At 35.5% G+C, this 23,350-nt stretch overlaps 1 protein-coding gene across 1 annotated transcript in view; it reads left to right on the forward strand.

The window, feature by feature from the left end:
* Window positions 1-23,350, forward strand: part of COPB2 (COPI coat complex subunit beta 2) — a 40,399-nt gene that overhangs the window by 16,478 nt on the left and 571 nt on the right. The window contains exons 7-21 of the mRNA XM_072613520.1: window positions 83-182; window positions 3,140-3,282; window positions 3,513-3,712; window positions 5,156-5,266; window positions 7,545-7,633; window positions 7,733-7,839; window positions 8,850-8,993; window positions 10,265-10,395; window positions 10,653-10,860; window positions 12,942-13,052; window positions 18,900-19,114; window positions 20,121-20,213; window positions 20,301-20,481; window positions 20,676-20,741; window positions 22,181-22,276. Coding sequence (XP_072469621.1) covers window positions 83-182; window positions 3,140-3,282; window positions 3,513-3,712; window positions 5,156-5,266; window positions 7,545-7,633; window positions 7,733-7,839; window positions 8,850-8,993; window positions 10,265-10,395; window positions 10,653-10,860; window positions 12,942-13,052; window positions 18,900-19,114; window positions 20,121-20,213; window positions 20,301-20,481; window positions 20,676-20,741; window positions 22,181-22,276 — 1,995 coding nt within the window. The remainder of the gene's footprint in view (window positions 1-82; window positions 183-3,139; window positions 3,283-3,512; window positions 3,713-5,155; window positions 5,267-7,544; window positions 7,634-7,732; window positions 7,840-8,849; window positions 8,994-10,264; window positions 10,396-10,652; window positions 10,861-12,941; window positions 13,053-18,899; window positions 19,115-20,120; window positions 20,214-20,300; window positions 20,482-20,675; window positions 20,742-22,180; window positions 22,277-23,350) is intronic.

Below are 23,350 nucleotides of genomic sequence, written 5' to 3' on the forward strand. Positions count from 1 at the left end.
TGGATTACTATTTGTTTTAAGAGCTTTTGTATCACATATTTCTGTGGACAGATAAGTTTTCTTTCTATCCATAATATTACAGAATAAAACATGTGTGCAGACACTAGAAGGGCATGCTCAAAATGTGTCTTGTGCCAGTTTTCATCCTGAGTTGCCAATCATCATCACAGGTTCAGAAGATGGTAAGTTTAAAATACATATTTTTCTTGTTTTTTATTATTAAATGGATGTATATGAGGAAAATGTTCCTGCATTGTGGTTGGTATCTTGATATTTCACTATTGCTTCAGTATTTTTCACATAGTAAACATTTAATGTGCTTCTAAAATTTAATCACATTGAATTACACAGTTTTTAGTTAGATTATGGCTAAATTTTTAATACATTTGGATTCATCTGTAGGTAGAAGCAGGAGGCTGGCACTGATAAGACCTAACCTCATTCATTTGCTCTGCACGTATTTATTAAACATCTCTTCTGTACTGGGCACTGTGGGTAACACAAAGAATAAAAAATAATGTCAGATCTCCTGTAGGCTGCTTTCTAGTATTTCAATAAATTGTCTTATTTCATCAAATGTATGTCTTCCAGTGTTGCAAATTGCAAACCATCTATACTTGCTTATATTATACAACTCTTGTCTATATCTTTTCATAAATCAAGCTTCTGGGAAATATACTGTAGTTGACATTCTGTGGACACTGATTGAATGCTTGTTGGTTTTTTTTTTTATCAGTTCTTTCTCATTGTTTCTCTTTGATTAGCCAATTTTTTCCCCATTTATACATTTATCAGATGACATCCAAATATACTATGATGGGGAGATAAAACAGTCACACACAAGTATTATGCAAGATATAATCTGAAACTACAGTAAGGGAGGTATAAACATTAGAGAAGGGAAAGATTACTTTTGAAATTGAGGACAGCAGATTTCATGGAAGAGAAGGCATTTGGGTTGGGCCCTGAAGAATGAGTAGGAATTAAAATCCTTTAGGAGGAAGGGAAAAGTGTGAGCAATACCATTGAGTTAGAGAATTGCAGGGCATTTTGAGCAACAGCAAGTACAATTAAATTGAGCATAGGTCACATGGAAGGTAGGAAGGAGATAGTTTGGAAAGACAGATTGAAACCAGATCATAGTGGACCTTGAATGCCAGGCAAAGGAGAGTTGACTTTATTTTTATGGGTAGTAATTGAGGAACCATTGTGTGATAGGTTCAGAACTATACTTTAGGCATATTTTATATGTTATGTATACTGTATATATGTATACATTATATATGTTATATATACTGTATATTATATATACTTTAGGAATTTGATACTATTCTAGGGTAAGCTAGAGGGTCAAGAGAATGGGTTCAGGGAAACTAGTTGGGCTTTTTCATCAATTTAAGCTAGAGATAATGGGAACTTGAACTGAAGTGGAACCTTGGATAATGGAGAAGAGAACAGATGTAAGAGAAATTGTGAAAATAGGACTTAGTGAGTATTGAATACATGGGATGAGAGAGAGAGGAAGGAGTCAAGGATGAGTAATAGAATCATAGAATCTTGGAGTTAAAAGGGACTTTAGAGGTCAGATACCCATTTGAAACTCAAATCTTCAAACCAGTCGTATAACCAATCTCTTTATGGAGACCTTTAGTGATGAGAACTGATTCCCTTGCTAAGTCAGCTCATTCTGTCTTTGGTCAGCTCTAATTAGAACCATTTTCCCATATATTAAACTGAAATTTGCCTTCCTGTATTTTCTACCCATTGATTCTAGTTCTGCCATCTGGGGATTATCAGATTATCTAATTCTTCTACTTGACAATGCTTTAAATATTTGAGGGCAACAATCATATTCTATCCCCTCTTTCCTTCAGTTTCCTGTCTAAACATTCCATGTTCTTTGAGCTTGTCCTCATATGTCATGATTTACAGCCTGCTCACCATCCTGTGTGTCCTGCAGGGTTCCCTTCTGTTTGTCTAGACCTTTCTTAAAATTCCGTGCCCAGAACTGGATATAATTCCAGATGTGGTTTAACCAAGACAGGGTGTGGGGGGATGAGCCTTCCTTTTGTTTTAGACCTTGGACTTTTAATATACTAAAAGTAAATAAAGCTAGGACACTTTGTTTTTTAAAAGACTTCTACAAGTATGGTATTATTACCAGTTTTCATCTCTTCTTTGAATATAAGTTCCCATTCTTTTTGACTTAAATTTAATTGGTAAACACTTTAATAACTTAATAAATGTATTTGGTGCCCAAGTACTCTATTAGTCCAACCTCACTTTTCTGAGCTTCCTTTGCCTTAGCTAAATAATATTGAGTTTCTGGTTGTTTGGAATGTAGGTTTCAAGGAATATCAGGCATAAATGCTTTTGACTTCAAATTCAAAGTAGTGAATGAGAATTGCATAATATAGTCAGAGAAAATTTTGGCTTTGCCACAATTACCTGGATAATTTAAATTCTTTTGAATATGTTCAATTTGATGTGCCAGTGAGACATGTAGGTAAAGTTTGTCAGTGACATTTGGAAAAGTTGCCTGGTTCTCGGGAGAGAAATTGAGAGTGGAGATGTAGATTTGGAATCATCTACATAGTAGTAGTAATTGAAGATATGAGGTGGATAAGATTATCAAGTGAAAATGAAGAGAGAGAAGATAACCAAGTTTATAAACCTTCTAGAATTCCGATATTTAATAGGATGTGAGGAGTAAAAGAATTCAACAGGGAAGACAGAAAGAGTGGCCAGATATGTTGAAGGAGCACTATAAGACTATAGAAACCAGGGAAAGAGAGAATTTCAAGAAAAAAGGATGTCAGCAGTCTCAAAAGTAGCCAAGAGATCTGTGTTGAGTTGCCTTTGGAACCTTCCTTACACTGTTGGTTCCATTGATTTTTCAGTTAATCATTTTCTAGGTTGCTAATTTTATGTAGAATTTCTTGTATTGTTTTCTCGTATTTCCCTATATTTTTAAAACAACATATATATATATAATATATCCTAAAAGTTTAGTTATTAAGATACTAAGAAATGATTCTTATATGGGTTGAGAGATTTTTTGTGTGTGCTACTGACCAGTGTGTGAAAGTTTATATTAAATATTTAAACCAAACCTTAACTACTTTGTATTTATTTTCAGGAACAGTTCGTATTTGGCATTCAAGCACCTACCGTCTGGAAAGCACATTAAATTATGGAATGGAGAGAGTGTGGTGTGTGGCCAGTCTTAGGGGGTCCAATAATGTTGCTTTGGGATATGATGAGGGCAGTATCATTGTTAAGGTATTCTTCTGTGATTATTCTATATAAGTCACTAAACTTAGGGAAAAGCAATTGCCTTTTTTTTTAATGATAGTTTTCCAACTCACAAATTTTGTTTAAATAGCATTAATTCTATTGAATACTAAAATTTTAATGTGGAGGAAAGGAAATGAAGCACTCTGTTAAGTGGGAAAAGAAATGGATGTTTTCTTTTACTTTATGCTGCTAAGATTTATTTGTTATTCTTCTAGCTTGGCCGAGAAGAGCCTGCTATGTCCATGGATGCCAATGGAAAGATTATTTGGGCAAAGCACTCTGAAGTCCAACAGGCTAATCTGAAAGCAATGGGAGATGCTGAAATTAAAGATGGAGAAAGATTGCCCCTTGCAGTAAAAGACATGGGAAGCTGTGAAATATATCCTCAGACTATTCAGCATAACCCGAATGGAAGGTAAAACATACCTGCAGTTTTTCTTCAAATTTCTACAGAATTATGCTATGTGATTTTGCATGTATTTATATTCTGTCCTCTATTATTTGCCGTTGTTTATATGTAGTCCCCCACAGTCCCTTCCCCTCCTTGAGGGCAGTGTTTATGCCTCATACTTTTTCTGTGTCTGCCATAACCCCTAATAGTGCTGGGGAAAATTGAAAAGACATATTTAGACGTAGGAATGTGCATCTTAAGAAAGTATTTTGTGATTGTTATTTGCTTTGAGTTTGGGTTCTTCTCTTATTTTTTTTCTGACTATAATTTGGAGTTAGAGAAATTCAGAGCTATATAAAATGCTCATTGTAGTAATACTTCATTTTGAAGACTCAAGTACACATTTGTCTTTAAGTATTTTTGAGCACTTCATTACCGCATGCACTTTGATACACATTTTGTTTTTATAATATCTTTTGGTAATGGGATTTTCAACTTAAAATAATTTCTTAAAGAGTGTGTTTTCTTATCTTTTAAGAATAAATCTATTTGAATATACCATATTCTGAATAATATTTTACAAAATTTTCATTTACAAATATAATTTCAAAAATTCTGATTTTTAGTCATACATTTAGAAGTTCCCTACCAGCATAACCCTGAGTATCCTGTATATACTTAATAAATACTGGTTTATTTGATCATTCTTTTGTTCCCTTTGATCTATTTCTTTGTTCCTTTTCTTCCTGGATGGGAAGAACAGAGTTGTTACAGTAAAATTTTATAGCTCTCAGTTGCCTAGCTGTGCACTTAGGTTTGTTGTTAGGTTGGTTAAAAAAAAGAAAAAAAAAGTTTATTTTATTATCCACTAGCAGTTTTAAAATAGTGGAAAACAAAACTGAATTGTAACTGAAAGACAAAGTCAGTAAGCATTTTTAAGTGATTAAAATGTGCCAGCACTGTCCTGTTAACTCAGAAGAAAAAGGCGAAAACAGTCTCTGCCCTCAAAGTACTTACATTCTAAGGAGGTTGTGGGTGACGGAACCACACATAAATAGATAGGTACATACAAAGTGACTTTCTATATATAGTAAATGAAAAGTAGCCTCAGAAGGGAAGACTTAATAGTTGGGGGAGATCAGGAGAGACCCTCTGCAGCAGGAGTCATTTTAAACGGTGGAGGTAAAGAGGGAGAACACTCCAGGCGTGGGACACCACCAGTGTAGAGAACCAGGGATGGCCGTGGAGTGTTATGTGTGAGGAACAGCCAGCTGGTGGGCCAGGATAGCTGGATTGTTGCAGGAGTGTTAGAAAATAAGAAGACTGGAAAGGCAGGAAGGGCCCAGATTGTGAAGTGCTTTAAATGCTATGGAAATAGATTTGATCACGTATTCGTTTCTCTTTTTACAGAGTAAATCTTTTGTTATAACCTTGAACATTATCCTTACTGACTTCTTTAATTCCTAGATTTGTTGTGGTGTGTGGTGATGGTGAATATATCATCTATACGGCAATGGCGCTAAGAAACAAGAGCTTTGGTTCAGCTCAGGAATTTGCCTGGGCCCATGATTCTTCAGAGTAAGTTTTGGAATTGTAAAGTACACTGGCTAGTTGCTTCCCACATTTCTGTTCTGACTGTTCTGCTTATAGAAGTTATATGAGGTCCCTTTCATCATCTACATCATTTTCCATGATGATACCTCATAATCATACACACATATGATCATGCACATGCAGAACACACATGCACACAGATAGCATGCTTTTTCAGTCAAGGAACTCACTGTAAAGTTTAAAGAATGATTTCCATCTGTGTCAGTGAAGTGAAGCCTTGGGTTGTGGAAACTGTACATTTAATTTCTAGCCTTACGGGTCATTCTTTCCCAAATAAACTTGAGGGTTTTTTTACTTCCTTGATGGGACGAAGAGCAGGAACTGGAGTCTTCGAGTGGTTCTCTGATGTCTTGGCTTAGTCCTAGCTTCTGGAGTGTTTTCTTGACTCCCTTTTTCACAGGCTATTGAAGAATATTATATTCTATATTATATTCTTACATTATAGGAGAAGGGAATAAGCATTTATGTAGCACCTATTATGTGCCACACACTATGTGCACTTTGTCTCCAGAATTAAATCTTATTTTTATTCTTAATTTAATCATTTTGCATTCATTTTTATTTAATTATATTTCTCCCTAATTCTATATTAAATTCAAATTGGTTTTAAAAAAATTCCAGCTATGGTCTTTTAAAAATCAATAAAGAAAATCTTTTAATAGCTGCAAAGTTGATGATGATGATGAGCTGTGTTCAATTCTTTGTGGCCCCTATCTTGGGTTTTGGCAGAGATACTGGAGTGGTTTGCCATTTCCTTCTCTTACTCATTTTACAGGTGAGCAAATTGAGGCAAACAGGTTTTAGTGACTTATCCAGAGTCCCACAGCTAGTGAAAGTCGGAGGCCAGATTTGAGTTCAGGAAGATGAATCTTCCTGACTCTAGTCTTGGCATTTCATCAGCTGTGCCGCCTAGCTGCCACAGTAATATTAGATTGTCTTAATTTATTTTAAAGAAAAGTACCAGATAGTACAAGTTAGTTCACTTATTTTACAAAACCAAAATCTTGGGTTTTTTGGCTGTTATCTGAAAATATTTTGAAGGGATATGAGCTTTTTAGTTTCTCATAGCTGTGGTGCTAATTCTCCACACACTTTCTAGCTCTCTATTTCTTCATGTGACCCATTCAAATTTAAAATTTTTATTTTATTTTACTTTTTAAAAAATTAACAACCATTTATTTCCTCCCCCTCCCTGTTAGGAGAAAAAAATACCTCAAATCTTTGTTAGGTATGCATAGATCAAACAAAGTAAATTCACACATTAGCTATGTCCAAAAATGTATGTTTCAGTTTGTATCTTATGTCTGTCTCCTCTGTCAAGAGGTGGAGAGCAAACTTCATAATTGGTCCATCATTGTGGATTTGTGGTTGGTCATTGAATTGATTAGAATTATTAGGTCTTATCAATTTGTTCTTACATGTTGTTTTTATGGTATAAATTGTTTTCCTGGTCTATGTGCCTGATGATTCATCACTTCCCAGATACCTATAAAATTATCCCTCAGTATTTCTTATAGCAGAGTAGTATTCCATTATATTCATATACCATAATTTGTTCAGCCTTTCCCTAGCTGGGAGGCATCTCCTTAGTTTCCAGTTCATTCCAAAAAATGCCGCTATACATATTTTGTACCTATGGATTCATGTTGATTCCTTTGTGGGTATAACTTGGAGTAGCATTGCTTGGTCAGAGGATGTGTACAGGTCAGTGATTTTTTGAAAATAGTTCAAAATTGCTTTCCAGAATGACTGTATCAATTCATAGCTCCAACAGCGCATTAATGGGCCTATTTTCCTGTAGCTCTTCTACCCATGCAGATTTCAACATCTTAAGGAAAGCTGTTTTTAAAAGTAAGTTTTTAAAGGTTATTTTTATAATCCTTATCTATAATATATAGGAAGCCCACCAACTCCTTTTTTAGGTCATAGAAATAAATGATAAGGGAACTTTGTTTTACTACTATCTGACATAATTGGCAAAAAGAAATTTGCCATAAAACTTTCTATAACATTTTTTCAAATTCTTGCTTATGTGTGCAGCATTAGGCAACATAAAATCCAGCCATCCACATCTTACGGTATAGCTAGTTATCACAGTATATAAATGACTAATTATTCTCTTTAGCAAACAAAATACATACATGTGGTTCAGAAATATTTCTGCTATTTTATGTGGGCAGTTTGCCCTAAGAAAAACGGAACACTCATTTATTTATTTATTTATTTTAATTTCCCCCTACAGATATGCAATAAGAGAAAGCAATAGCGTGGTAAAGATATTTAAGAACTTTAAAGAAAAGAAATCATTTAAGCCTGATTTTGGAGCTGAAGGTGAGTATTGTTTGTGTGCTATATATATATATATACATGTTTCATTTTTCCAGAAAACTTACCCATTAAATTAAAAAAAAACTATTTGGTTCTTTGAAGGTATCTATGGAGGTTTCTTGCTGGGAGTCAGATCTGTAAATGGCTTAGCATTCTATGACTGGGAAAACACAGAACTGATACGCAGAATTGAAATTCAACCCAAACATGTAAGTTTTACTTCAGATGCTATTTTTTCAAAATTTGTCTTTATAGCAGCTCTGTGAGCCATTTGAGCATAAAGAATGTCTTCATATGTGTATCTTTCTCTCTCCCATTGGGGATAGCACAGTGCTATGTACCCTGGGGATGTTCAGTAAGTACTGATGATGATGAAATAAAATGTGGATTTTGAAAGAATTTTGAAAAGCATAAAATGGCATAAAATACAGGGTGTTATCCACATTATGAAATGTCTTAAACATTTATTTTTATGACTTTCTTTTTAAATAAATCATATACTTAGAGATATCACAACGTCATAGAACTTAGAGATGGAAGGGAGGTTTTCTAGTCTGGAGATGGCAAACGTATAGTCCACTAGCCAGAAATAACCCACAGTGCTCCTGAATGGCCCAGAATAGATTAAAATGGGATTGGGAAATATTTAACAAAATAAGTAATAATACAGTAAAACATAAGATGATATTACATTTTAAGACACTGAGATCCTAATGTTCGAGTTAATGGCCCCTGTTTCTGTTCTATTTGAGTTTGACATCAGTGATATAGCCCACTCCCTAATGTGGATCAAATTCCATATCCGTTTACTCTCTACTTGCATTTCTGCAGGGATCACCAGTTGTTACAGTACACTGTTGTTGGACAGCTTTAATTGTTAAAAGGATATTTTTTAAATCAAGAAATAGTCTGCCTCATTGTACTTCCACTGATTGATCTTTGTTTTGACTTTTCAAATAACATATAAACAAGCATATTTTTTTTAGTGTGAGACTTCCATTTAAAGGTGGTGATTGCTCCTCTTAATTGGCTTCTCTAAGTTAAACAATGCTTTACTTCTGCTACTGTTGCCAGTAAACCTCAAATACTCAAGCTTTTAAAATATCAACTAGAAAGGAATTGTCATCTCAGAATCTTCAAGTGTGACGGTTTTTTAAGAATCAGTATGTGCAGACAGTTGCTTCTATACACAACTCCATAATTGTTTTTTATTTTATAGATCTTTTGGTCCGACTCTGGTGAGTTGGTCTGCATTGCCACTGAGGAATCATTTTTTATACTTAAATATCTGTCTGAAAAAGTTTTAGCTGCACAGGAAACACACGAAGGAGTTACTGAAGATGGCATTGAAGATGCCTTTGAGGTAATTGCAATTAAAATTGGGATGAAGCTAATAATAGAAGTTGAGATATTTTTGAAGTGTTGTACATTCTTGTAATACAACCATCTGTAGTTGCTTTTAGCATAAACTTTGTAAAATAAGCTGTTGGCTTGAGTGATTAGGTTTTTTAAAGTACCTATATCTAAAAAGATATTCAGGAGGCTCTCAGATAACAGTTTCTGTACCAATTCTTAATTTTGCAATTGGGTAACTTGAAGTAATCTTGATTTTAGTAGGACATATTGCTGTAATAACTTGGATACATAGAAAATTACATAGGCAAGACAGTGATAGACTCAGGATTGTAATAAACCTAAAAAGTCATCTCACCCACCCCTCACCTGAACAGAAATCCCTTCTACATCATTCTTGACATATACTCATATAGTCTTTGGTTGAAGAACCCCAAATCCTGAGGAAGTCACTATCTTTTAAGATAGATCTTTCCATTTTTGTAAGGTTTTAATTGTTAGGAAGTTTAGTTTTTTTAAGAAATATATCAGGCTAATAATTTCTGTACTCTTCCATAGCTATCATACACAACTCATAATTCTGCTCTACCTAATTGGCTCTACCAATAAACAAGTGTAATAATGCCTCCTGTATGTGACTTCCGTTCACATCCACTTGAATCACAGAGCCTTAGTATCAGAGAGGACCTCAGAGGCCATCTAAGCCAAATTTTTCCTCAACAAGAATCCTCTCTGTAGCATATAAATGATTATCTAGGAACTCACTTCTTCCAGATTTAGTTGGCACGAAGCTTTTCTTTACATCAAACCTAAATTTGACTTTGCTACTTCTACTTGTTTTTCCTGTTTCTGTCCTCTGGAATCAAGTTAAACAAGTCTAATCCCTCTAACCCTCTAATCCCTCTTAACTTCTTTCATTAAAGAAGTGACAAGGGCTAAGTGAGGTATTGAAGCCTGCTAGATGGAAAGACAATAGGCTTTTCAATAAACTTTTCATAGAAAAACTGTTTTAATTTCTTGTAAATTGTTCACTGAAATCATAACCTTGTTCAAATAGCCTTAAAAATCACACTTTGCAAGAACTAATTGTTAACAAAAATGAAGGAATAAAAGTAGAACTGGGAATGCCATGTGAAATACTGATTTCTTGAAGTGCTTATTTTCATCTCTTTATTGAACATGCTTATGATAAACTGTTGGCTTTGGTTGCGTTGGGGTGGCTGGCTTTTTGTCAGCTTTCTAATGTTTGATGTAGTGATTTGATTTATTTTTCTTCTTCAGGTCCTTGGTGAGATTCAGGAGATTGTCAAAACAGGGCTGTGGGTGGGTGATTGCTTTATTTACACAAGTTCTGTAAACCGATTAAACTATTATGTTGGAGGAGAAATAGTCACCATTGCCCACTTGGACAGGTAACTATTCTAGTGCTTCTATTTACCTTTGTGTCTTAAGGGGCATGGATCTGTTTTTGAAGATTAGTGTTTAAATACAACTTGTCATTGACTTTGCCATCTACTAGTTCTTTTCTTGATTTTTCACATCAGGAGGGACATAGCTTTTAAAGATTTTGTGACTTGGCTATTTTAACTAGTATTGATTAATTATATGAAGATATTTTGAGTTACAGGTGTTTTTTAAAGAGTTAAATTGATAACTATTTTTGTTTTAGGACAATGTACCTGCTGGGTTATATTCCTAAAGACAACAGACTTTATCTGGGTGATAAGGAGCTGAACATTGTTAGTTACTCCTTGTTGGTATCAGTATTAGAATACCAGACCGCTGTAATGAGGAGAGATTTCAGCATGGCCGACAAAGTCCTCCCTACCATTCCAAAAGAACAGAGGACCAGAGTTGCCCACTTCCTGGAAAAACAGGCAAGGATATCTTATTTATTTATGAAATGCAGCGATGCTAATATCAGTAGACCATGAGTTCATTGTAGACAGGAATTGTTTTAGTTTTCCAACTAGACCTACAGTTTTGCATTTAAGTACTTTAAAAATATCAGATTCATGGATATGCAAAAATTTATTTCATTATTTTTTCTAAATACATTAGAATAATTCTAAGAACTAAATTTTTTTCTGTAAACTTCAGTCATTTTTATTGTCCTTATACCAAAGCACATTGCGTAATAGTAGTGAATGGTAATCTTTCTCACTTTTTTCCTTGCCTTCTAACTAAAGTACTAAGAACTTCTATTCAGTCCTTTACCTTATATTATCATCTTTTCTGTTCTGTTGCTCTGATTTTTATCTCTCCCTTATGTTTTCCTTTTTTAATACATCTAGTTTATAAATGCTGATTTTTGTTTTATCCTCTAGGTTGGCATCTTACATAGTCAACCAATAATGTCATTAGAAAAAAGAGATGAATCAGATAATTGACCATATAAAACTTACCGCAAAATATAAATTCATTTGTATTTAGCTTTGGCGTATTTTTGTACTTATATTTGAATACAACTGTGTTTTTCCTTTCAATTCATGACATAGCCCAAATAATGAAGCAACACTGAAGACTCCATTATAGGAGAAACTAGAAAATTATCCAGGTTCCCCATCATGGCTACTTGGATAACTGCCTATCTTATATCCTTAGGATACCATTAGACACAAGCTTGAGCAGAGTTGGCCTTACTGGAAGCTGTCTTGGAGCTCCCTTAGGGATATAGCACAATGCTAGAACCTAACAATATAAATATTCTAATTAGGCATTTTCTTTTAAAAGTCCTTTTCTGTTAACCGAGACTCTTATAGGAGGAGGAGATTATAAAGTTTTACCCTTCAGGCTACCTGATGTAAATTGAAAGGTATAATAATGTCAAGTGGAGATTTCAACAGAGGAGGTTAAAGCAAAATTTACTGCAGATAATTGAAAGGAGATTGCACTTATTTTCTTTATTTTTTCCATTCTCTTCCACTAATGGCCTTTGTGTTCTTAGACTAATCCTTTAATTTGTCTAGGGCTCATTTTCATTGTGTACAAAACAAGGGGGTTTGACTGGCTGGCTAAAGTGTTTCCCAACCCAATTTGGACCAAAGACAGCTAAAATGTTCAAATTCTCTACGTGTACCAATTCACCCTCTACAATCTCCACCCTGCCTTAGCACCTGCATAATTCAAAGGGTTGGGATACAGGAATTAGGAAGGAGAAGAAAAACTGGAGGTGAAAGAAAGAGGACACGGGGAAAGTGGGGTTATTTTTAACTTTGTAGATTTTGTATAACCCTGGTCTAGATTGCCTTTCCACTACTGTGCCACCTTTGCCTTTTTTCTTGTTGATTTTATGTGCTTTTTAAAAAAATTCCCATTTCTGTTTTTTGCCTTATTTTTTAATTATTGTACCCTTCTGTAATACTTCATTTTGATGATTGGTAAGTTGTGTTTGTGTTTGTCTTTCGTTCTCTAAGAGGACCATGACATCACGATGATGATGTGACTTGTAGTTAACTTTGATTTGAGTTAAGGAGGGCTGTGCAAGGTTACCAACCTCACTTTCTTCTCCTCAACCATCTGGGTCCAATGGCCTGATATTCATCAGGACAGCTGCAATTTATGTTGTATTTGTAAAAAGAGTGGCTATGTTTGTCAGTACCTAGTATCACACAAAGAGTTATTTTGATGATTTATATTCCCTAGGATATTTGTCCTTTTTTAAAAACAATGTTTATTTTTAATTTTCAGCATTTCAACATTTACTTCGATAAGTTTTTTTCTTATTTTTCTCCTCCTTCCCCTTACCTCTCCTCAAGACAGCATGTAATCTGATATAGGTTCTACATATATATTCATATTAAACATATTTTCATGTTAGTCATGTAAAGAAGAATTAGAACCAGTGGAAGGAACCACTAGGGTATCTATTCTTTAAAAAGATTGTAATTTCTGAATTTTTAGGAAAAATTAATAATGTCAAGATTTTACAGATTCTTTTGGTCTTTCATTGGTCCAGGGCTTCAAGCAGCAAGCTCTTGCAGTATCCACAGATCCTGAACATCGATTTGAGTTAGCTCTTCAGCTTGGAGAGTTGAAAATTGCATACCAGTTGGCAGTAGAAGCAGAGGTAAATACAAGTTGTTCGTGATTTACGTTTGTATCAAGTGTTCAAGTTTTCTGTTTTGTAAATTATACTGACCCATAGCTTATGAAGATAATTTCCATTTTTTAAAATTGTACCTGATTGTACAAATCTCTGTAAGGTAAGTATATTACTGTTTGTTAAAGCATTCTGATTTGTAAACAAAACTTTACTCAAATATTCTAATGGATCTGTAATTCTGTTGATTTGGAAGTTGTCTCCAGTGATACAGATTGTAACCCAGCCATGCCTGCCCAGCCTGTGTGACCCTTATCCAGATCCTTCCATAAATTTATCTCAAGAGATCCATCCAGTCTTCTAGAGGCTTTCCTTACTTTCTTTTAAAATTAAAAACTTTTTTATTCTGAGTGTAAAAATGAAAAAAAAAAGCATTTCCATAAGCACAGCAGTTTACAAAAAGTGGATTCTATATAAAACTTTTAATTTCCTTTTTTTTAAAAAAAGGACATAATAAATTCAGCATTTTTTTTTATTTTATTTAATTTTATTTATTATCAGTGTTCCACAATCACTACCATACAACTTAGATTATTATTTTTCCCTCCCTCCCCCCTCCCTCCCTGAGATGAGAACCTACAATCCTATGTAGGTTCTACACATACATTTCTATTGAATACACTTTCACTATAGTCATGCTGTGTAGAAGAGTTAAACTGAATGGAAGAAATCATCTAACAAACCTAAATGCAATACACACACACACAAAAAATGATCTGCTGCATTCTGTGATTGAATTCCATAGATCTTTCTCTGGATGTGGAAGGCATTTTGCCTTAGAAGACCATTGGGAATTTTTTTTTTTAAGTCCTTGCATTGCTACGAAGTTCCAAGTCTACCAGAAAAAACTCTGACACACTGTGGTCACTGCTGTGCATAAAGTTCTCCTGATTCTGCTCCTTTCACTCAGCATCAGATGATATAAGTCTTTCCAGGCCTCTCTGAAGTCTTCCTGTTCATCATTCCTTATAGCACAATAGTATTCCATTATATTCATATACCATAATTTATTCAGCTATTCCCCAATTGATGGGCATCCCCTTGATTTCCAGTTTTTGGCCACCACAAAGAGTGCTGCTATAAATATTTTTGTACATGTGGGACCCTTTCCCATTTTTATGTTCCCTTGGGGATACAGTTCTAGAAGCGATATTGCTGGGTCAAAGGGTATGCACATTTTTGTAGCCCTTTGGGCGTAGTTTCAAAGCACTCTCCAGAATGGTTGGATCAGCTCACAGCTCCACCACCAATGTATTAGTGTTCCAACTCTCCCACATCCTCTCCAACATTTATCATTTTCCTGTTCTGTCACATTTGCCAAACTGACAGGTGTGATGTGGGTACCTCAGGTTGTTTTGATTTGCATCTCTCTAATCAAAAGTGATTTAGAGCATTTTTTCATATGACTATAGATATCTTTAATTTCTTCCTCTGAAAACTGCCTGTTCATATCCTTTGACCATTTATCAATTGGGGAATGACTTGTGTTTTTGTACATTTGACTCAGTTCTCTATATATTCTAGAAATGAGACCTTTATCACCAACTTTAGCTGTAAAAATTCTTTCCCAGTTTTCTACATCCCTCCAAATTTTGGTTGCATTGAGTTTGGTTGTTCAAAAACTTTTCAGTTTAATGTAATTCTTCCTTTCTCCATAAATCTGATAAATACACTATTCCTTGCTCCACCAATTTGTCCATAGTATCAATCTTTATACCTAGATCATGAACCTATTTGGATTTTGTTCTTGTGTACGATGTCAGGCATTGGTCTATGCTTAGTTTCCGTCACACTTTTATCCAGTTTTCCCAGAAATGTTTGTTGAACAATGAGTTCTTATCCCAGAAGTTGGGGTCCTTGGGTTTATCAAACAATAGATTGCTATATTCATTGCCTTTTGTGTCTTGAGTACCTAACCTATTCCACTTGTCTACTCTTTTGTTTCTTAGCCAGTACCAAGTGGTTTTGATAATTGCTGCTTTATAAAACCAGCATGTTAATTTCAAAACTTGTTTGTTTGTGCTTCCTTCTGAACAGCTTTTTGTTCTGTTTTCTTCTGTATAATTTAAAAGTGTTTCAGTGGCTCTCTTTTTATTGTCCTTGTTCTTAACCCCACCTCCTTCTCAGCTGAAAATAGAGATTGGGTTGCAATGGATCTTTGTAACAAATAAACATAGTGACAAAAAACAAATACAGTGGTTAGTTATATCAAAAAATGTATGTCTCTTTGTTCCCTTTCATTTCATTACTTTTTTGTCAGGAGGTGGGTAACAGGCACATCATAGGTTCTTGGTGACATGATTGGTCACTGTGTCTTAAGCCTTTCAGTGTTATATTGTTCTTTAGTGTTGTTGTCCTTGTATAACTTGTTCTCCAGGTTCTATTCATTCCATTTTGTATCAGGTCATACTTCTCAGGATTCTCTGAAAACGCTTTTTTTTTTTCTCACTTTTTATAGAGAAATAATAAATAGCCCATTACATTCATATACATATTTATATTCCATTCATATACATAGTCAATTTGTTCAGCCATTCCCTAGATGATTGGCACCCATTTAGTTTCCCGTTCCCACTGCCCCTTTAATCCCTCTTCAGGTCAGGAAGTTTGTTTTGTTTCCTTATTAATTCCATCTCTCCCTATCCCTGCATGTTTCCCTGTTGTTTCTGCACCAAACTCTTTGTGTATAGCTGTGTTTGTTCAACCCTCTGCTCTCTAGTTCAGTTATTAGAATGTCAGCACTGCATCATCTTAAAACCACTTCCAATAATAGTTGATATACATTTATCTTTTTAGGTTTCTCTTGACTCTTGAGGTTTCATTTCAGAGTTCTTACTCAGCTCAGGTATTTTTATCAAGATGTCTGAAAGTCCTTTATTCCATTAAAGGCCCCATTTTTTTCCTCCAGTAGACTTATAATCAGTTTTGAAGTTCTAAATTATTCCAGCTTATTAGCTTGTATCTTTTGCTTTTTGGAATACAAGATCTCTGATTTTTAGAAGAAACTGCCAGATCTTATTTGAACCTAACTGTGGTTTCTTGGAATTTGATTTTCTTCTTTCTATTTGCAGTAATTTTTTCTTTGATTTTGAAGCTCTGGCTTTTCTGAGATGACATTCCTGGGACTTTTCCTATTGGGGTTCATTTCAAGAGGTGATTGATGTATTCTTCCTATCTACCCCTTGGTTCTAGTATGTCTGGACAGTTTTCATTTCCTTTCATTACTTTAAATATAGTGTCCATACTTTTGTTTTTAAATCTTAATTTTTGGGGAAGTCCAACCGTTCTTAAGTTATCTTTCCTTAATCTGTTTTCTAGGTCAGTTTTGGATAATAGATAGCTTACATTTTAGTTTCAGTCACTTTGTTTTGTTCTAGTATTTCTTATCATCATAAAATTATTGATTTCCTTTTGGTCCATTCTAATTTTCAGATATTCCATTATTTGGGCAATAATAATAACTAGCATTTATATAGCATTTTAAGGCCTTCGGAGTGCTTTACAGATATTAATCTTATTTTATCATCACATCAACACTGGGAGATAGATACTGTTATCATTCCCATTTTACATATGAGGAAACTGAGGCAGGTAGCAAGATTAAGTGACTTACCCAGAAACACACAGCTAGTATCTGAAGTCATATTTGAATCCACATCTTCCTGACTGCAGGTCCTATGCTCTTTTTGTACCATCTAGGCGCTAGATAAGGTTTAGGGTAAGGTTTACCACTTTCAGTTTTAAGCTGTATGTTCTCCTTCTGTTGTTTTCCTCCAGACCTTTTATTTCATTTTTTGTCGTTTCATTTCTTCTAGATATTCATGTATGTTCTCTATGTAAAAATCTATAAAATTTATTTTGAATCTCTGCTTACAGTTAATATATAGTTATTAATTACTTCTAGGTTGGATTTTTGATTATCTTTGTAATCTACAACAATTTTTTATTGTGTTGATTGTTTTTAGTTAGCTCAGTTCCTCCAGTCTTAGCTCCTGAATTGGAGCATTTTGAGAAAGACAATTTCAGCCTCCTGCTGTGCCGTTGGGTGGAGAGGTCAGCCCCATTGGTCTGTTTTCCTACACTGACTTCCATTTCTTGGAATTAGGCACTCCCATCCTTGAAATTCAAAGTGCTAGATCTCCAAGATTTTTCATTTGTATCACAGAGCCCCTGGGACCAGAGTGGCTAATCTGAGTACCACTGGATGATGCTAGTAGCTGTAGCTCCAAGTCACTTCTGTGGTCCCTGCTGTGGGTTTCTGAACCCCCATGGTCTTCTTTGTGGAGCCTTCCAAGGCTTTGCTGACAGGGCTACTTACCATCTGTGGACTTTTGGCTGAGAAGAGAGAGAGAGAGAGAGAGAGAGAGAGAGTGTGTGTGTGTGTGTGTGTGTGTGTGTGTGTGTGTGTGTGTGTGTGCGTGTGCGTGTATGTGTACACGTGTGCAGTTCTGGAGTGTAATAAGTTACTATAGTTTCTCGTTGGATTTTTTAATCATTATTCAGTCAGGTATGATTTTTTTTTTCATTTTTTCCTGGTCATTCTTTTGGTGTGGGTTGCCTACTTTCATTCAGATGGCCATTTTGGCCGGAAACCCACCTTCCTTGCTTTTTTCTGGGTACCAGTATGTCACCAGGTTGGCTGTCTACCTGTCAGCTCTTGACACATGACCAACCTATCTTTTCTGTCATGAAATTCTCCGTTGACATCTTTTACTCTTATTCTCTTTTGGAGTTCCTCATCAGTTAGCCTGGTCATACCCATCATTCACCTTTCTACTGCTGTCTTTGTAATTCTTCAGGGACTGATGTGTTCTCTGTCACATTGAGATAGACAAACACTGCCAGATTGTTGTTTTTTTTAATCAAGAATTTAACTTAATTAAATATATGTCTTGGTTCAAGTTTTTGGGAAGGGAAGATGTAGTGGAAAGAACACTGAATCTTTGCATCAGGAGACCCAAGTTTGAGTTCCAACTCTGATTTCTATGGAGCAAATAATTTAACCTCTTAGAGCTTCAGATTTTTCCTCTGCAATATGGGGGTTTTATAGCCCCCTCCTCCCTAAATGGGAATAACTAGATTGCTTGCCTTATAATTGTGAGTGAAGCACTTTGTCAATCTTCAGAGTTCAATTTTTGACCATTTGGCATTTCTGCCCCAAAGTTAGAAAGATATTACATTGAAACTACAATAGTTTCTGACATTTTTGAAGGACAGTTAAGTTACTTTTATATGCCTTCATAGCTGAATTTAGTGTTGTTGGGTGTTTCTAAATCTGGTTAAATTATTTGGTTAATGGTTAAGGGCCCATTTTCAAATGTGATATAAAGTTTTAGATATTCCTTATGATCCTCCTGTGTACAAAATTGGATTCAATTTCTATGATCCTTTATGACTAGAAAAATGATGGAAACCTGTTATTCCAAGCTAAATATTTAACCCTATAATAAATAGTTCAATTAAAAGAAATAACATCAAATTGAGTGTTTAAGCTATTGCCATCTAATTACTTAGGAAACTGTGTTAAATGGCTTCCTTTTCTGCTGAGTAATTATAAATAAAAATAGGCTGTTGATTATTTATACATCAATACATTTATTTTGCATATTTGAATGAATTTTATGTATATGAATTACTTTTGATTAATTATATATTTTAGTCTAATTATTCTTCAGATTAATATAGCTAGCTCAACAAACATAATTCAAACTATATACAGATTCATCTTCATTCCCATTAGGGATTAATGGATTAAGTGTCATGATGGCAAGTAAAATTTTTTTTTTTCTAAAGGCAATGTCTTTTTCCTTGCAGTCAGAACAGAAATGGAAACAACTTGCTGAACTTGCCATTAGTAAATGCCAATTTGGCTTAGCCCAGGAGTGTCTGCACCATGCACAAGATTATGGGGGTTTGCTGCTTTTGGCCACAGCATCAGGAAATGCTAGCATGGTGAATAAACTGGCAGAGGGCGCTGAGAGAGATGGCAAGAACAACGTGGCATTTATGAGCTACTTTCTGCAGGGAAAGTAAGTATTGAACAAAGGCATTAACAGGTAGTCATATTAATTAAAAAGAGTTAATTGCACATCTGCTTTCTATAATGTTTTTTCCTGAGAAAGTGACATGAATGAACACTAGGAATCCATGGGGTGAAGGTTGAAAGTGGGAGGGACAGAGCCCCATGAGCACTGTTCCGTGTCTTTGGGAGGTGGGTGTCTGTATTCACTCTGTTTAATGAGCTTTAGCATATTCATGAAGGCTTTAGAGCAGAGGTTCTTAATCTGACATTTGTGAACTTGTTTTTTAAAAATATTTTGGTAATTGTTCGGCATAATTGTTTTCCATTATACTTCTATGTGTTTTATTTTATGCATTTAAAAACATGGGAATGGGACCATATGCCAGAGGGATCCATGACACACAAAAAATGGTTAAGAACCTTTGCTTTAAGGAAGAATTAAAATCCAGTGCTCAGTAGCTATGATGGTTAAACTACTTGAGGCAGCTGATTGTGCAGTGGTTAGAATGCTGGGCCTGGAGTCTGGAAGACCTGAGTAAAATCTCACTTAGGATACACACTAGTTGGGTCACCCTGGACAAATCACTCTGGTTGAATTGTCTGGCCATGTCTTGAGTTATTTTGCTTTTTAACTAGCTTGACAGTGGTCTTGTGATAGATTTTTGTTTGCATCACCTCCTATGGTCCAACACTCATCCATCATTTATTTACTTTTCATTTATTTATTTATTTTTAGTTTTCAGCATTCACTTTTATAAGATTTTTGTTTCTAAAATTTACCCCCTCCCCAAGACTGCCTACAATCTCAATCTAGGCTATACATGTACGATTATATTACACACAATTCATTAGTCATCCAACACTTGTCTTAACATTTCATGCTCATTCAGTTATTTGTGTGAGCAGATAATTAACTGATGTACCAAATACACTTTTTTGTAATATGTTAACTATCTATCAGTATTGCCTTGTTTAATTCTTGCTACCATTAATTAAGATTTCCTCTTGTTTAGGCTTGAATCTTGTCTGGAACTCTTGATTCGAACTGGCCGTTTGCCTGAAGCTGCTTTTCTAGCCCGGACATATTTACCAAGCCAGGTTTCGAGGTATCATCTTTTAACTTGAGGAAGGAATGTTTCAAGGGATAACAGAGACAAAACCTGTTAAGTTTGATTTGGGTTCCTCTATTACAGAGTGGTCAAACTGTGGAGAGAGAATCTCTCAAAAGTCAATCAGAAAGCAGCTGAATCCCTTGCTGATCCCACAGAGTATGAAAATCTTTTCCCTGGGTTGAAAGAAGCTTTTATTGTTGAAGAGTACGTGAAGGAGACCCATACAGCTCTTCGACCTGCCAAAGAATATCCACTTGTCACTGTGAGTGTTTAAAAAGACAATTTTAGTTATACCCTGTAAATTATGACTGGATCATTTCTTGGATATAGGGTTTTTAAAATGTGAATGTCAGTATGATGTAATTCAGTCTTTTCTTTTTGAATTGTAAGTTAAGCTCTTAGATTTCCTTTGATTACAGAATATTCCATACTTATTATTCTCTTATTTTGTGATAGCCAAATGAAGAAAGAAATGTAATAGAAGAAGCTAAAGGCTTTCAACCATCAGGAATGACGACCCAGGTGAGCAGTGTATTTTGAAGTCAATAGAGCGTTGTACATTACTTTTCATATAATATGTGTAGGAAAATTCAACATTGTTATTTGTTTTTGATGATATATTTAAAACACTAAAATTAAGAAGGCATGGGAAAGGCTTTCTGTAAATGATTGGATTTTACCTGGAACTCGAAGGAAGATAAGAGAGCCCAGGCAGTGATGAGGAAGGACAGAATCCCAGACATGAGGGAGAGCCAGTGAAAATGCCCAGAGTTGAGAGGAGTGTCTTGTTTGAGGAATAGCAAGGAGGCCAGTATTACTTGATCATCATCATCATTATTGTTCAACCTTCATTTTTGAACAGGACCCATGGTCATCACAGGTGATGTCTTGATTTGCCAAGATGAATTATTAATGGATATTTTTTCCTCTTCACATTGCATATAATGTCACTTTTTTTCCCTTATTTTTTAACCTTTGTTGTAAGGGATTACTTAGTTTTTGGGAAAGGGAAGGGAAGAGAGCAAAAACAAAAGTTTTCGGTAAAATGTTACTTAAAAGTTTTTTTTTTATTTCAGTTCCTTTATTCTATTTCAACGAATATAAATCTTGGAGCTATAAAGACCAAAAATAAAACAGTTCCTACCTTGAAGGAACTTGTGTTCTTTGGGGAGGGGAGAGAGAGAGAGATACATAAATAGTTTTAGGAAAGAGAGAATACCTCCAATTAAAGGGACCAGAGAAGGAAGTTTTTATAGGAGGAAGCACTTGAAAAGAATATGAAGATAACTGACATGGAGGTGAGGTGGGGAGAGTATATTTCATGATAGCTTTTGTCGACACATGGAGGCAAGAGAAGGATAGCATGCCAGGTTTGAAGAATAGTCTAGTTTGGTTGGATAATAGTTTATGTTAAAGGGAATTATATAAAATGTCAAGGAAGTTGGATGGGAGCCAAATTGTAGAGGGCTTTAAATGCCAGGCTGAGAAGTTTTATCCTGAGACATTTGGGAACCACTGAAGACTTTTGAGGCCAGCTTTTAACCTTAGGAAGATTATCTGGACAGAAGCCAGTTAAGAAGTGAATTAGGATTAAGAATTAATCCAGTTAAGAAGTGAATAGTTAAAGTGAGAGAAGATGAGGGCCTGAACTGGGCTGGTGGCCATGTGAGTGGCAGGAGGAGGATAAGTCTGAGAAATGTTCTGGAGGCAGAAGAATAAACAACATAAACTTGGTAACTAAGTCACCGCTGAGGTTGCACGCTTGCATGACTGGAAGGATGAGAAAGGAGAGTTTGGAAGCAGTGGTATAGGCTGGAGAATGAGTAATGAATTCTTTCACTTTGCGTTATTTTGCATTCATTTTTCTTTTCTACAGCAACTTTTTTTAAAGGGTTGTGAAGGAAGTGCTTCACAAAGCTTAAAATGCTAAATGATAGTTTTCTTTTTGCTTTTGCTTTAAGGAATTTGATGAAGAGGAACCAACTTCTCCTGCTCCAGTCATAGTGAATGCAGTTCCAGCAAGTTCGGAACCAGCTCCAACTACAAAAGAGGAAAAGGTATGGTATGCCATAGCTACGCCTACCCTAAATCTCCCACCTCTGATAGTGAGCTGGTCCTAACCAGACCTGCACCCTCGCACCTTTGGTAGGTGCGTCATGCTCACTGCTGCCTCACCTAGAGAAGGAGCCCTGCTAGAAGAGCCTGGGCTTTCCATACACATCAACAGCATAATTCATTACAGAGCTGTGGAAATGGAGGGACGGAGTTCTTTGAAGTTTCTGCCTGCCAAAGCACAGTTGATTGTTGAAATACAAAGCTAGCAGTTGGTTTTTAGAAAATGTCTATAGTCCTGTTCATTTGAATGATAATAATATCTGTATAGCACCTACTGTGTGCCAGGCATTGTACAATTATTATTTCATCTGATCCTCACAACAGTCCTGGGAGGTAGGTGTTTTTATTAATCTTCATCTTACAAATGAGGAATCTTTGGCAATCAGGTTAAGTGACATGCTTGGGGTCACACAGCTAGTATCTGTGTAAGGCTGAATTTGAATACAGGTCTTCCAGATTCCAGGCACAGTGTTCTGTTTGTTATATCACCAGCTGCTGAATGGAGAGAGATCGCAGCGTAGCTGATTTTGCCTTAATAAAAAAATGGCATTGTAGCGTTGCTAATTGACCATTGAATTATAATCACTGGGCTGCTACTTTTTTTAATCTTTGTGACCTTAGGTCAGTATAAATAGAATAGGGCCACTAGGGCTTTACCCCAGGGTGGGGTATTTTAGAAAGCTCACAGCAGTCTGTGGGTCACACATCCTTCCTAGTAATAGCCCTTCCATCTTCCTTCTGCCCTTTACAGTAGAAATTTCCCAGTGTCCTGAGAGAACTTCATCACTTCCCTTTCCACCCTCAGATGCTAGCTAAACCTCTTCCTACTCGACCTTCCCTTGCCCCAGGTGCAAAAAGTTGCCCTTTATGATTCTGCCCTGGATGAGTCTTAACTTCTCTAGGCTTTAGTTACCTTAACTGTAAAATGAAGGTTGGATTAGATTATCTTTAAGGACTTTTCTAGCTCTGTGGCCTAAAATCCTCCAAGGAAGAACTTCATAACAGTTAGAGCTATC

Source organism: Notamacropus eugenii, chromosome 5 (assembly GCF_028372415.1).
Source record: "Notamacropus eugenii isolate mMacEug1 chromosome 5, mMacEug1.pri_v2, whole genome shotgun sequence".
Taxonomy (NCBI): domain Eukaryota; kingdom Metazoa; phylum Chordata; class Mammalia; order Diprotodontia; family Macropodidae; genus Notamacropus; species Notamacropus eugenii.